The sequence below is a fragment of the Plutella xylostella genome, chromosome 9 (assembly GCF_932276165.1).
Source record: "Plutella xylostella chromosome 9, ilPluXylo3.1, whole genome shotgun sequence".
Lineage (NCBI taxonomy): Eukaryota > Metazoa > Arthropoda > Insecta > Lepidoptera > Plutellidae > Plutella > Plutella xylostella.
Window position 1 is genome coordinate 2,529,122 of NC_063989.1, and position 15,041 is coordinate 2,544,162.

A 15,041-nucleotide genomic window follows, 5' to 3' on the forward strand; every position below is an offset into this window, starting at 1 on the left:
TGAGTATAATAATGCACCTATGTGTCTTGATAAATTGCTTTCCATGCCATAGTTCTCTAGGTTTTGTAAGATTACACTTACTAATGTCTTGTTTCGCACGGCTCTAGTACCTACCTTGTAAAGTTATTTAGGCAACCATGGTAGGTTGCCTACACACTTGTCGAAACGCTCCTAAAACCGCCAAAACTCACCGAAACAGTGTTCAGCCGCCCCGACACATCAGCCGCCGGTAAACCCTCGTACCAAGTCGACAGGTTCCGCTTCACAAACAGCTTGACACTCATCTAAACCAGTTATCCCTAGAATCAAAACTCTAAAACTCACCGAAACAGTATTCAACCGCCCCGACACATCAGCCGCCGGTAAACCCTCGTACCAAGTCGACAGGTTCCTCTTCACAAACAGCGTGACGCTCGTGGGTTTTCACCATCTAAACCACTTCAATATCACACCACAAAAACCCCTAAAACTCACCGAAACAGTATTCAACCGCCCCGACACGTCAGCCGCCGGTAAACCCTCGTACCAAGTGGACAGGTTCCTCTTCACGAACAGCTTGACGCTAGTCGGCTTTCACCATCTAAACCACTACACCATCACACCATAAAAACCCCTAAAACTCACCGACACAGTATTCAACCTGCCCGCGCACCAAGTAGACAAGTTCCTCTTTACCATCTAAACATAATTCATTCCGACAATATTCCATCTAAACCTCTTCAATATCACAGTACAAAACCCTAAAACTCACCGAAACAGTATTTAACCACCCCGACACATCAGCCGCTGGTATCCCCCCGTACCAAGTGGACAGGTTCCTCTTCACAAACAGTTTGACGCTCGTCGGCTTTCACCATCTAAACCACTACTTCATCACAATATACATATAAAACCCCCAAAACTCACCGAAACAGTATTCAACCGCCCCGACACATCAGCAGCCGGTAAACCCTCGTACCAAGTGGACAGGTTCCTCTTCACGAACAGCTTGACGCTAGTCGGTTGCAACAGCTTGCGTTCGCCGGTGACGTGTTGGTCGTCCACTGAGAGGGTGACACAGGAGAGTTTCATGTCGTCGAGAGAGAGGGTCAGATCGTCTAGTGTCACTTGTTTGGAGAGCTCCTGGGGGTGAAACGGGTGGTTAGAAAGTTGGAATAAAATAGGGATAGAAACAACACAATATATAGGACATTTTAAAGTGATCGCGCTAGATATAACCTATAACTGAATTTAAAGACATACCCATAGACACATTATTTATTTGCTCACCTATTACACATCACGAATACGTAACAGCATCAATACAGTAATAGTAGAAAACGATAAGAAGATTTATTCAAATAATTGTGGTATGTATTGTGCCAGCAAAATGACTCTGACTCAGCATGTGCTGTATAGAAATTTTATACAGCGCTGGTAATTCGACCATTAAGGCACAGATTTAGTTACAGTAAGACTCTCCCTTGAAAAATTTCAACTCTACAATCGCGACAAAGAAAGACACAACGTGCATGCCCAAAAACAAACCAAAATACTCACCGGCACAGTAACATTCACGAACTTATTCTGCAGCGTCAGTCTACCGAAATCCACCATGATGGCATTATGACTTGTAGAATTCTCCGGTATGATTATAATCGGGGCGGCAAAGCGCACTTTCAACGCCACTTTGGTGGAGTTTTCGTACGCGGTTTGCACGTTGGCTCGTGCCGCGTCGGCTGCCTGGGATGACGCGTCGATGATAGCTTGTTGCGCCGTTTGGAAGTTGTTTAGGAATTCCTGGAAGGGAATTAATATAAGGTTGAAGTTTTTGTGTTTATAAGTATAGGTAGAGTCGTGGTAGGTGGTATGGCTATTTGCGCCCGTTAGAGAGCTCTAGAGGTTACCGAATGGCCGTTGGTTAGTGACTGTATCTGGTATGCTATGGTCCCGTATTCGATCCACAACCGGAACAGATATTCGTTCCCGGGTCTTGTGTGTAAAATTATTGTGCTATGTGATATCTCCAACTTGCCTACGTAGCATAAATGGAATTCATCAGCCCTCTAGTCTTAGAGGACGTCCATATCTTACAGTTGACCATTTACGGGCTGAGTAAGAGTATATATTATGTCTTTGTTTGTGGTAAAAAACACTCACCAGCATGGAACTGACGAACCAGTTCAAGAATATGATGCGCATGCAGTTGATCTGCGCGTCTATGGACATGTTGACGTCGTTGTAGTCGGCGCACTGCTCCGCGTTGTACAACACCACTTGCACGTTTATTATGTCGCCGCCTAAGACTTTGAGGATCTGTAAAAAATATAAAAGTAAGTACACTTGTCCAAAATTAATAATGCACATGCAGATCTTCACACCCGAATCATTAAATTGTAAGAGCCTTAAAAAAACACTTGCATTTTGCACCTTGTTCGAAAGAAATAGGAGTCAATATTATGTGTCACATAATCTAAAACCACCGATCTGTCAAAGATTTCTATGCGCATTATCAATTTTGGAGCACTGTATTTTAAGATTGTATGGCGACTGATGTCACTTGTTACAGGATGTTCGGCACATACACCGGCAATTTGTTTTTCTACTATTTGAGACTTTGTATTATGATTATATGTAGTACGTCTACGGGCCTATAGGAAAGCCATTACTAATGACGACCGAAACATACGCCCATCGCTTGACCGCATCACATTATTTTAGGATTACACATAGAAAAGTTCCGCATACTCAAGGCAACAGAGGTACCCATCATTTTAGGACTCCTAAAAAACTAAACTAAGTAAGCAACATATTTCTTTCATATATGGCAAAAATAAACATACAACTTTTGACATTTACCTCTTTATGCAAACTGAGCGGATTCAGATCTTCCACCCTGATGCTGGCCAAGGAACAATCGACCTGTGTGTAGGAGCTCTTCACTATCATCTTGGCCGACATTCCCTTGAGCTCCACATCAGACAACGGGCGTCTTTCAGTAGCGAACCCGAGCTTTATGGACGAAATGTTGATCTTCACTTTTAGTTGAATGCTTTCCACTTTGGTCCGGCTTGATATTTTTGTGACGCTTGCTGAAAAATAGATATTTGTTTATGTAAGCACACAATAACAGGAGTTTTGAAATAATAAATCGAAATGGGCATTTTTGTATAGGCTAGGCGTACTTTACCTTTAGACTTGGTAGCAGACATTTCTTCGTCCTCCATTATAGTTTCCAGCGGCCCAGCCGTGGCTATCCGGTCGTGGCTTTTCTGTATATCTTGGAGTCTCGTCTGTAAAAAAATAAAGTAATTCAGAAACTATACAACCACAATTAGAACGCTACGATGTATTTATTTATGTTTTTAATAGACCTGTAAGTATCACCTACATTATAAAAATAATTTCAATTCACTCTCTTCCATCCAAAGCCTGCCAACAAATGTATTGTTTGGACTGGATTGCTATAGATAATAAAGCTACCTTTTTCTACTGTTTTAATTTAACTAGCTGTTCCCGCGCGCTTCGCTTCGCCTTAAAAAGTTTTCCCGTGGGAATTCCGGGATAAAAAGTAGCCTATGCTCTTTCCCAGGGTCTAGACCGTATGTATACCAAATTTCATTCAAATCCGTTGAGTAGTTTTGGCGTGAAAGAGTAACAGACAGACAGACAGACAGACAGACAGACAGACACAGTTACTTTCGCATTTATAATATTAGTTAGGATAGTTAGGATAACGATAAGTAAGTAAGGGGCAGAAAAACCTGACCCCTCTCAGAAGCATTGTTACTATGGGAGGGGGGTCAGGTTTCTCTGCACCTGACCGTACAATATTTTTTTTCAAGAGTTTCAATAACCATTCCACTTTGCAATATTATGTTACAGTCAATAACACACACCTGGTACTCATTGACGATGACGAGGATCTGCTGAAGACACTCGAGGTGCAGCAGCACCACTAATGTCTTGAACTGGAGCACGATCAGCTGTTCCACCGACTTGTAGCGGCTGTGGAATTCGGGGCACTTCTTGTCAACCTGTGGAGGGGAATAGTGGTATTAACTTTTGTAACACCAAGGGTGCATGATTGACGTATAAACTGCCACGAACATTGGGCAGTGAGCGATTGGCGATATTCAGACTATCTGATGACAAACACTAGACAAGCTCTACTTGTATTATTGATGTTACTTTACGTTCGTATTTAAGAGTAGTTAAGCTAGCGATTAAGTGCGCGTCTTGCTTGCGCGGTGGCTCTGCCCCCGTATTTTGTAACTTTTTGAGAGTTAGCAACCGGTGATAATTGGTATCAACTTAGAGACTTATTAACCGAAAACACCAAAAATCTTAGTGAAAGAAATATGTAAGAAGCCTACCAATATATCCTTACATTCAACATAAACGTTTGTGAAATCAGATAAGTCAGTAAAAAGTTATTAATTAATAATGTTCTAAGTTGTCAGCCATTTTATACCAACCAACCCCACTCGGAGTTACACAATACGGGGGCTGATCGGTTCTGCTGGTGCTTGTCGGTGAGTGGCGGGCCGCGGGCGGCGGGCCCTCCCCGCGCTCCGCTTCCGCACCTTTGGTCAGCTACAGGATGTTGCCGTCGGCGTTAACACAATACAAAATACTATTTCAATCGTGTATGATATACATGTGTTAAAGATCTTATGCAAGAAGAATAAAATGGCGGCCATCTGCTCGCGTTGCATGTATTAGATTTTAGAGCAAGACGTTGCCGCAATAGATCAATGTTTTCCTCTAGGACGCCTAGACTAGGCGTAGTGTAAATTTAAGAGCTCTAGTTTTTATGGGCTACAAGCACGAAACATATTTTGTTTTGGTTTTAGCTACTCACGTCTACACAAAACCATACTCACATTAACATAAGTCACAGTGAACAAACACGGCTGGTTTGTCTGCGAGTCTAAAGCTGGCGTCTGTATCATGTGGACCACTTGGTCCTTCGTGAACAATTCCAGAGCCACTGACCCCAGCCTCAGAACCGTTTCTAGGTTAAACGTCTTCTGTGTCGCTTGCAGTTCTAGAAGGTTCAGGGAAAAGACTAGAAGCTTCTCTTGGGCGGCCGCCGCTGCTGTCTTCTTGTGGACGATTATTTTTAGTTCTGTTGGGTGAGATTGAGTTGGTTAATTATGTTACTAGGATGTCAGTGTCAATTCAGTGTCTGATAGTGGCAGTGACATCCTACCTAAAATATTAAGGTCATATCATAATCTGCAAGTAATCATCTACTGCTAGATATAAGGATTTTTCCAAGGAGCGCCACAACACTCTGTCCTCGGTCTTGTTTTTACAGCCACTACCGGCGACGAGTCTAGTACGTTCCACGAAAGTTTTATTATGTGGAATAATTAAACATAGCAGTAACAATACAGTTATGGAGAAACTATATTCATCTAAAATAAACAGCAACCCTAAATAAACACCTATTGCTTCGCCATTTTAACTATAATCTCATAATGTCTTACCTTTCATAACAAAGAAGGCTTCTAGCTCCGTCAACTGTTGCAAATGTTCGTCTCTTCGTTTCTTGACGCGAGCCGATTCTCTCTTCTGCTTCTCAGCTGGGTCCAACAGTCTTAGTAGGGACAGACTAGATCCCTTAGATTCGCTGGGCTATAAAAAAGACACTATATTAGTAAGAGGTTAATTTATTTATTGAAAAAATTACTGTTTCTATGGAATCATAAATCAAAAACTACGTCGGTAATATACATTCAACGTTTCGTGAAATACAGATTACGATCGACATGATATGAATACGATACACTATTGACTAACTAACTGCAATACCTATTTAAAACTTACATAGTTAAATAGTGTAATATGAAGTGGAATCTACCGTTATATACGGCTTATATAAGTATATTTTTACCAAGAGGAAATCTTCATATACTTCAGCAAGATCGTTTCCGATTTGATTGCCAGAGATAACATAATTTATACGATACGCCGTGAGCTAGGAGGGATAAAATTTAGGTTATAAGAAACAATAGCAATAAGTGGGGCAGAAACGTAAAACCGGCCAAGTGCGAGTCGGGCTCGCGCACAAAGGGTTCCGTAGCAGCAAATATAATAAACTTTAAATCAACCTATCTCAAAAACTATAAGAGATACTTTGATCAAACCAAAAATCGTTGAAAGAGTTAATTAGCATGCATCACCTCTATTTTTTTTTAGAATTTTATACCCCGTAGTTATAAAAATAGAGGGGGGGGACATACTTTTTACGACTTTGAGAGCTGATATCTCAAAAACCGTTCACTTTAAGAAAAATGTTTTTTAGAAAACTTTATATCATTTTAAAAGACCTTTCCATTGATACCCCACACGGGTATGTACATCGAAAAAAAAAAATTCATCCCTCAGTTACATGTATGGGGGGCCCCACCCCCAATTCTTTTTTTTACTATTTAGTGTCATATTTTTGTAGCGGTTCATACAACACATATTCCCATCAAATTTCATCACTGTAGTACTTATAGTTTCCGAGTAAATCGGCTGTGACAGACGGACAGACGGACAGACGGACATGACGAAACTATAAGGGTTCCGTTTTTGCCATTTTGGCTACGGAACCCTAAAAAGGGTTATAATTTAAATGTGTTTTTACCTTCAACTGTGTTGATTCTTCTGCTTGCGGTAAGGGCATACTGACGACAATTTCACATAACGTCAGGAGTCTGGAACAAAAAATATAATTAGTAAAATAATCAATCAAATCAACCAATGTGAGTAGTATGAGTCGCGCAAATTGCCCATGCAAGTTCTGAAATGTAGTAAAATTACGTAGGTGGTCTGAAAAGTTTCCGACCTCAACGTGAAGATGGCAACACACATCAATTAAAGTCAGGGAATGTAATTGTGCATCTTTTGACAGCAACACTTCAAAGTTTCAGCCATTTTTGACGCGTGGTTTTTATTTTACAGTCGTTTGAGTGAGTCGATGTGAGCATTTCTGTGAAAATTGAAAAAATCGAGTATCGAGATGGGGTTCCGCTCATCTCGCATAATCTTTATTGACCAAAACTCATTTCGCATAACTCGTATGGTCTAAACTTTTTTGGCCGAACCATCACTTTGCCAAGACTTATGTGGCATAAGGCTCGTTTCGTCTAAAACTCTTTAGGCACAATCTTTAAACACCTAAGTTTCGTTTGCTCAAATTTATGTTCGTCTATACCTATGTATAATCTTGTTTCTCGTAATGTTATCTTAATAAATAATATATTAAGTATGTAGTAAATGTACAAATTGTGGTATTTTTCTCCTACATCCCGAAAATCCCGATATTGTATGATCAAAAAATCGAAAGTTAACGACCAATATAATTATTACAAACCCCAAGAGATCGAAACCTAAAAATAGGTGCGACGACGAGCAAAGCGAGGAGGAGCGTGTTAGGTGCACATGTTCATAAAAACCAAAGCGGAGCGCAGCGAAGCGGAGCGGAGCGTTTTCCAAACAGCGGAAACAATACAAGGCACCAGTTTGCGCTATGTAGGGAGACGCTCCGTCAAAGTTAAAGCCAAACGAATATTATTACTTTGTATAAACCTATGCCATAGCATTATTAGGCTATTCAAGATTTGGCCATACTATTATTAGCCTAAACAATGTTATGCGAAATAACTTTTTACTAAACGAGATTTATGCCATACGATTTTCGGCGTAACGAGACTTTGACCAAACGTTACTATGCAATACGAGATTAGGCAAATAAATCTTATGCCAGAAAAGGTAGAACCATCGAGATGTCTTAAAATATTTGTTTTTGAAAGGGAATACCCCTACGCAAATCAAAGATGAGTTAGATTCTGTGTACGGGGACTCTTCACCGTCATTTAGCACTGTAAAATTTTGGGCAGCCGAATTTAAACGTGGCCGTAAGAGCTTCGGAGATGATGAACGTTCGCGACGTCCAAAAACTGCAACTACTGACGATAACATCGCTAAAGTTCTCCAAATGGTGTTAGACGACCGCCGAATTAAAGTGAGAGAGATAGCAGAGGCAATGAAAATGTCCAGAAAACGTGTTTATCACATATTAAATCAAGATTTAGGCATGAGAAGGCTGTCCGCGCATTGGCTGCCGCGTTTGCTAACTTCAGACCAACGACGTGTTCGAATGAACATTTCCAATGCTCTGTTGGCGCAGTTTAGGCGCACTAAATCCATGTTTTGGCGCCGCCTAATTACTGTTTTACAGGCTATGTAGAAGAATAAAAATAAATTTTAAGAAAAAAAATCTTGTATCTATGTTAGGTCGGAAACTTTTCAGACCACCCACGTATATGCCAGGCTCTAGAGTGTCTAGAGCAATTTGCAAAGAGCATATAACACAAATACAAAAAAGCATTATCACACAAATTATGGGGTGCACGATAGGAGCCTCTATGTAGTGACGTATCATTTGTTTCTTATATACTTCCGGGTTCCTGGGCATTGGCACCCTGGGCAGTCAGTAACTGACGCTAACTTGTCTGGCCTATCTTTTCAACACGGTGAAAAACCCTAGTCTACCTATTTGTCACCTACACCATAACATCACAATCGATGTATAATTAACCCAAACTCACCTATCCTCACTGACCCCTATAGCGATCTTCTCCAATTCCCCCGTGACCTTGACCTTGGGCAGCCTCGGGTCGTCCGTGATGAGGCACTTGTGCACCTGGATCATGAGGTTGGTCGGCTGCAGCAGGTGCAAGGGGGAGGCTTCGACGGACGTTATGGCGTTCAGCCAGTCCTCGCCTCGCATCGCTACTACTATCTGTAAGGATAGGGGTACATTAGTATAATTACTTCTAAGGAAAATATTCTATAAATATAATAGGCGTCTATAGGTGTTATATACAGCAGACAACAGAGTGGCACTTTCAAAGAATGTTCACAGTCAATCAATACACCGTTGCCCGACGCAATACCATAAGTAACCGTTATCAACCAGCCACCATCTCCTCACTTCTCACACTACCTCAATCTCTGTATGTGTTAGCGGTAAGGAATAATAGCAGGAATTTTCATAGTCAACGAATAAAAAAATAATCCCCAAATAGTACCATACGTAACCGTATGTAACCAGCATGATGTTTTACCAATATAAAATGTATTCAATCCTATTTTACCGAATCGTTCTATCCCGCACTAGGCCAGCGTGGTGTACCAGGCATAAAACTCTTCTTTCAATGAACAAGACCCAGCCCAGCAATGGGGACGTGATGGGTTGTGAAGATTAATCTATTATTTGATCTTGTGCTGTGGATAAATGTGGATGTGAAATAAATAAATAGCTTACGTACCTGCATCTCAGTGAGCGTGAGCGCGACCTTATCATAGATGTGCTCGGTGATCTGGTCCAGGATGTCCGCATCTGCCAGACCCTCCGCCACTAGCTGACGTACGCTCAGCACCTGCGAGTATACATGTAGGTTAATATAACGGAGTAGCACGGAAGAAGGGTTAAGGAAACCTTACGGTCAGGCCTGCCATCAAGCTTGGAGGATAGTGTTGCTACTAGCTAGACACTTTTTTAATTCCCAAAATGCCAAAACAATTTATTTAGGCTTACTATACACTTTTTTAACGTGTGGGCTAGGCTTGGATTCGATTTAAGCTGCGAAGCTTAATAAATGTTATAAAGTGTTACCTGTTGCGAGCGTGGAGCGGAGCGCACATCCACCGCTCCAAGTTTCACCACGATGCATGGCTCAGACCTGGTGGAAAATATTACAGATTATAAATTCAATCAACACTAAACATAAGTTGTACAGAAAACAATTTACTCACCATCTAACAATTATTATCTACTACTGAACACAGACCAGCTCTTAAGAGTTTACACCAGTGGTATGCTATATGGATCAATTAAAATAATTCGTGGAGTTCAGAGGCATCCATAGCCACTCAACATAGAACATATTTGCTGAATAGGCACCCTTACGACGCAATCGTAATTTATTACATTTCCATGCTTACCCAGTATAAACGCCAGTTTGCGGCACCACAATATAAGAAGCGGCTATGTTGATATCGATGTCTATGAACGTGTGTTTGTGCACTGCGTACTGCATGCCCAGGGTCGACTTCTCCTTCAGATCAGACAACTTGTTCTCAGCCGCCGCTTGTAGACTGGAAAAGGGAATGCGTGTCATTATGCTGAGTGTGGTACCTTTTGTAAAAAAAATACACAAAATCTTTTACTAAAGTTATTAGGTAAGTAAAGGGGTTGGTAAAGCTTGAGTAAAATATATTTATTTGTAAAATAATCTAAGTAATTATTTAGGAAATCATTGGCATTTTTAGATAGGGAAATTTTACTTTAGACTATTGGTCACAATCCCAATTCAAAATATCAGCACATCTAATAAAGAAACTTAAAACTAATTACAACAATAAACTTCTCATAACAACATACGTGGTCAAAGCATTAGACTCCTCGGCTGGTTTGAAAACGTTGACGATCTCTATGACGGTCTGAGCGTCGTACGTGATCTGCAGAGGCAGCGCCACCACGCGCACTCGCTGGTCGCATTTGGCATCTGTAACAAGGTGTTAGAGATGGTATTTCTGTGGCTATTTGAACAGGCAAACATAGTGCGTTGGATTGGCTGAGGAAGATGTTGGATGGTGAACTCGATGATATAGTCGTATTTCGTACTTGTAAGAAATCCCGTGTTCTGCCGTGGAATATTACGGGCTATCTTTATCTGTGTATTGTATACTTTTGAAAACGTGATTTAATCTTATTTGATTTTCAGCATTATTTATTCATGTTGACGGGCTATGTGTATCTGTGTATACTTTTGAAAACGTGATTTATCGTAGTTGAAGTTTAGCATAATAATAATATTTTGACACAGACGAATAATATCGTCTGTTCAACTATACTCTTAAATATAAACTCTTACCCAGCGGATTAGTCTCAAACATCACATTCAGCAGGTTGGCGTGTTCCGACACGTCTTCGGACTTGACCAGCTGCGGCTCGACGCCATTCTGCGACACGCCGCGGACCGAGAACTTCTGCATCGTCACGTCCACCCTGTAGGTGTGGTAGGAAGGTTATGAGTGTGTAATGAGGTCTTGGGATGGGTAGTGGAGCGTGGGACGCCCTTAGAGCTGCTGGACAGGCTGTCAGGCTGAGATAGGGTCATGATAGTGGTAGTATGTGTACGGATGACAACAGAGTATTGCTAAGCCCCCAAGATTATAAATATAGACTGTAGAGGAGCATAAGTGACTGTAGAGAAGTATAAAAAGCAGGCAATGACAAATGTATAATAGAAGGCAGTATAGAAAGATGCCTTCTTCTAAAGATTTGTGTAACCGGCTATTCGATAGATATGATAGAAATAATGTAAACTTGCCGGGATTAAAAACATCTAGCAATGATTTAAAATTTAATCCCATTTTATCGCTTTCAAATCAAAATTTCAGTTTCAGCCGACAATATCACACACGTTTCGTTATCTACTCCAAAACAGTAACATAAAGACCATATTCACCTCAAAGCATTAGCGCTCGGCCGCTGCATCAATCCAACTCCAACATCATCAACAGACGCACTTAAAACCACTCCCTTATTTGTCACAGTCAGCTGAAGTCTGTCCAAAGAAAAGTGGCTTTCCATAGCCACATACTCGACTGGCAAATGCAGAGGGGCGCAATTCTCTTGATAGTCTATGGCACGGAATAGCTTGTCCTTTTCGTCTTGCGTCATGGCTTTCTCGAACTGTTTCACTGGAATTAAAGGTCGCTTGGTTAATTTGGGAAACAAGAATAAGAAATGTTTCGTGGTAGACTTGGTATCAAGAATATTTGAACGGCTCATATAAAACCAGGGATACTTTAATTACAAATACCATAAATAACGGCATTAAAAACGATCTACGAGACATTGTGCCTATCTTTAAGATGCTCTAGGCAATAATTATATTCCACGTTTGACGTTTTTCAACGTGACGTCATACTTCTGAGCATGCACGTAACTCCAGGGTTACCAAAACATGAAACAACTCACAGATGTCAGTTCCTTCAGCCAGCTCATCATCCTTGGCGTCAGCGCCGCCCCACCAGCCGCTGAACCAGCCCTGCGACTTGCGCGCCTTCGCCTCTAGCTTGCCCAGACGCTCCACCTGGTGGGAATATGAGTAATTAGTTGTATAGTAGCGACATCTGGTGGCAGAGCATGGAAGTTACGTTATGTAGAGAAAGCGAAGAGATTTTATTTTATTTTGATGAGCTGCTGAAGGCTTCTGATAGGTGGCAGTGCAGCATAGGTCGAAGTAGGGCCGTAGTTGTAACACATAACCAACATCCCCATAGTACTCGTAACTGTTGGAACTTATGGACAAAATATGCCAGCTTTTACGGTGAAGAAAAACAAGTTGAAGAAGATTGACCTGCACGTGCACATTTAAAGGTACAATAGGTATATATAGTGGCTGTAATGTACCCAAGCTTCTCAATTACGGATCGGGATCTATCAATATGACACAAATTTCGTTATAACCACAACTAAAGAACCCACCTCCATCTCAATCTTCTGTCTAATCACGACCAGATTAAACAGATCCAGTTTCTTCTCCCCCACTTCTAGAACCTTCACATGTTCAGGCGGCACTTTCCCCTTACAGTTCAGCTTGACTTGGTACGACTGAGCGTAGTCCCTCAACAGTTGTCTATGGCCGAGGATGTGGGCCCAGTCCCAGTTGCGACGGCGGCGTTTGACCTCCTCCTCTAGGACACAAGTGTAGGCGTATTTCCACCACTCTTTGTAGTGGCCGCGGTAGGTTCGCAGGTCTGGGCGGTATTTTCTGGGGAAAAATTTATACAGTTATGAAAAATATCACAATAAGTACTTACACGAGTATTTATTTTTACTGCACATATAGGTACAAACCTACTATTATAAACGCCAAAATTGGTGGGTATTAACGGATTTTCATAAAATTTGTATGTAGGAATTTGGCACCCTGAACACTGATCTGACACATAGGCAACTTTTTATCCCAGAATTCCCACGGGAAAACTTATTAAGGCGGAGCAAAGTAACGGACAAAGCCCAGTCAACTCATAAACCAAACTCCACCAACCTAAACGGTGCAGCCTTAGTCATCCGATCCATCGAATCCGCCAACAGCATGATGTCCTGGTACTGGTCCCTGGACAGGTTCACTAGCAGCCGCTCCATGTGCAGGCTCAGGATCACCTTCGGGATGCTGAACTTGGGTGTGTCGTTCTCGGGTTTAGGGTTGAGCTTTAGTTTGGCTGTCGCGTTGATTGGGCCGAGCACTGTGGGGGATTGGAGCGGGTTTTATTTTCCTGGTTTTATTATTATTATTATATTATTTTTATTATTTTCCAGGTGAGGTAAGCTATAGATCGCATCCGGTAGCTTGCTTTGACAGGCCTACTTCCAGCAGTGGACTGCTATAGGCTCATAATGATGACGATGATGAAAGTGGTGCTTTTTTACATAAATCTTTCTTGTTTGTACTATAGGGTTGTATCTACGAAATGATCAGAACGCATTTGACCAGTATCTTACTTATTTTTACTACATAAGTTATTTAAAAGTTGGAAGAAAAAGCACCTGACTTAAAATATTATGAACTTATATCGTCTAGTTTATTTGACCAAGAATAATTAAGCAGTGTTATTACCATAACTATATGACGTCGGTATTTCCGACTTGGTTGCTATCTCATTTTTGAGTCTAGTCTTGATGTGTGTCATGTCATTCTTGGAATACTGCTCCGTCGCCGGGTTCCAGTATATGGCCAGACCTTCTAAACTGAGGATCTGAAAAATTACAGTAGGTACATTAGTAAACATTTAGAATATGGCATAAAATAGTAATAGACTCCCCTTTTAGAAAACATAGCTATTATAGTGTGACCATTAGTGATGTGCACTCGCTGAGGCATGAGCGGCGAGGTGCGGAGCCTTTCAGAGACAGAGATAGAGACATTGCAGAGCGCAGTAGCCGATTCTCCCGTCCGTCTCGCCGCTCGCATACCTCAGGGAGTGCACAACACTAATGGTCACACTATAAATAATGGTCTGGTACGGCGCGCATTTAAGACGCGACAAGAGTTTTGTATCGCGCTCACTCACATCGCCCAGCCTCGAGAGCAAGCGCGTCGGAGATCTTTTGTCACGTCTTAATAGCGTCTCGTGCTACAGGGCCTGGTCGAATTTAGACCACGGTGGCATTTATATCAGCCAACTTCGGATTCACATTATTGCGGACTTTCTGTCACATTAATCTCCTAACGCAAAAGGATGAAAGACCATTGATCACAAATTTCAACCATTCACTCGACAGCTACATAAATACCAACAACACACAAAGCTAATCTCCTCATACAGACATACCTTAAAAATCTTTGTAACCGCCTCCTGAATAACAGTCTTAGTCCAGTTCTCATCGGTTGTGTGAACCGACAGGTTGTGTAGCGTGATCCCGAAGGAAAAGGGTGCCTTGGGGTTGGTGATGCTGTCTTCATATCTGATGTGGATGTCTTTGATGTTGAGCTGGACGTTCTTGATGATTTGAGTCACTAGTTTCTCGACGAATGTCTCGTCGAGCTTGTTTTCGTCTGGAAATTGGAAGTCGAGTTTGAATGGTTGGTTTTTTAGTTCTGTATGAGAGATACGATGCAAAAGTGGCGTTACAATATCGCGCCAACGAAAAATGTTGTGCATGTGGGAACGCTTTGGTGAATGCCAACGTCGGTCGTCTTGGTAATCGTGTATACCCAGCCCAACAGAAGCCTAACGGGGGTGACTCAGTTAGTCATACTTATACCAAGTTGCACATAGTTACTTTAAGCCTTAAATCGATTTCTGTTTCTTTATGTACGTTTATTATTCTAGGTCCGTAATAAACACCCTCTATAAAAAAGTTAGTAATGTTTTATCAATTTTAGTTGTATGAACCTATTATTAACACCTTTCGGTAAAGAGTAGATATGCACTACAACAATAACAAAGAGCCATTGACATTTTTCATTAGAACTCTCATGATA

At 41.4% G+C, this 15,041-nt stretch overlaps 1 protein-coding gene across 1 annotated transcript in view; it reads right to left on the reverse strand.

The window, feature by feature from the left end:
- The window catches only part of LOC105391208 (intermembrane lipid transfer protein Vps13), a 58,770-nt gene that overhangs the window by 37,359 nt on the left and 6,370 nt on the right, over positions 1 to 15,041 (reverse strand). Inside the window, exons 4-24 of the mRNA XM_048622842.1 lie at positions 14,389 to 14,612; positions 13,674 to 13,812; positions 13,104 to 13,302; positions 12,539 to 12,824; positions 12,029 to 12,143; positions 11,514 to 11,748; positions 10,917 to 11,050; positions 10,424 to 10,547; positions 9,985 to 10,137; positions 9,656 to 9,722; positions 9,309 to 9,419; positions 8,586 to 8,779; positions 6,620 to 6,689; positions 5,475 to 5,622; positions 4,866 to 5,110; positions 3,879 to 4,016; positions 3,170 to 3,272; positions 2,839 to 3,071; positions 2,140 to 2,295; positions 1,540 to 1,779; positions 907 to 1,122 (exon numbers count right to left, since the gene is read on the reverse strand). Coding sequence (XP_048478799.1) covers positions 907 to 1,122; positions 1,540 to 1,779; positions 2,140 to 2,295; positions 2,839 to 3,071; positions 3,170 to 3,272; positions 3,879 to 4,016; positions 4,866 to 5,110; positions 5,475 to 5,622; positions 6,620 to 6,689; positions 8,586 to 8,779; positions 9,309 to 9,419; positions 9,656 to 9,722; positions 9,985 to 10,137; positions 10,424 to 10,547; positions 10,917 to 11,050; positions 11,514 to 11,748; positions 12,029 to 12,143; positions 12,539 to 12,824; positions 13,104 to 13,302; positions 13,674 to 13,812; positions 14,389 to 14,612 — 3,530 coding nt within the window. The remainder of the gene's footprint in view (positions 1 to 906; positions 1,123 to 1,539; positions 1,780 to 2,139; positions 2,296 to 2,838; positions 3,072 to 3,169; positions 3,273 to 3,878; positions 4,017 to 4,865; positions 5,111 to 5,474; positions 5,623 to 6,619; positions 6,690 to 8,585; positions 8,780 to 9,308; positions 9,420 to 9,655; positions 9,723 to 9,984; positions 10,138 to 10,423; positions 10,548 to 10,916; positions 11,051 to 11,513; positions 11,749 to 12,028; positions 12,144 to 12,538; positions 12,825 to 13,103; positions 13,303 to 13,673; positions 13,813 to 14,388; positions 14,613 to 15,041) is intronic.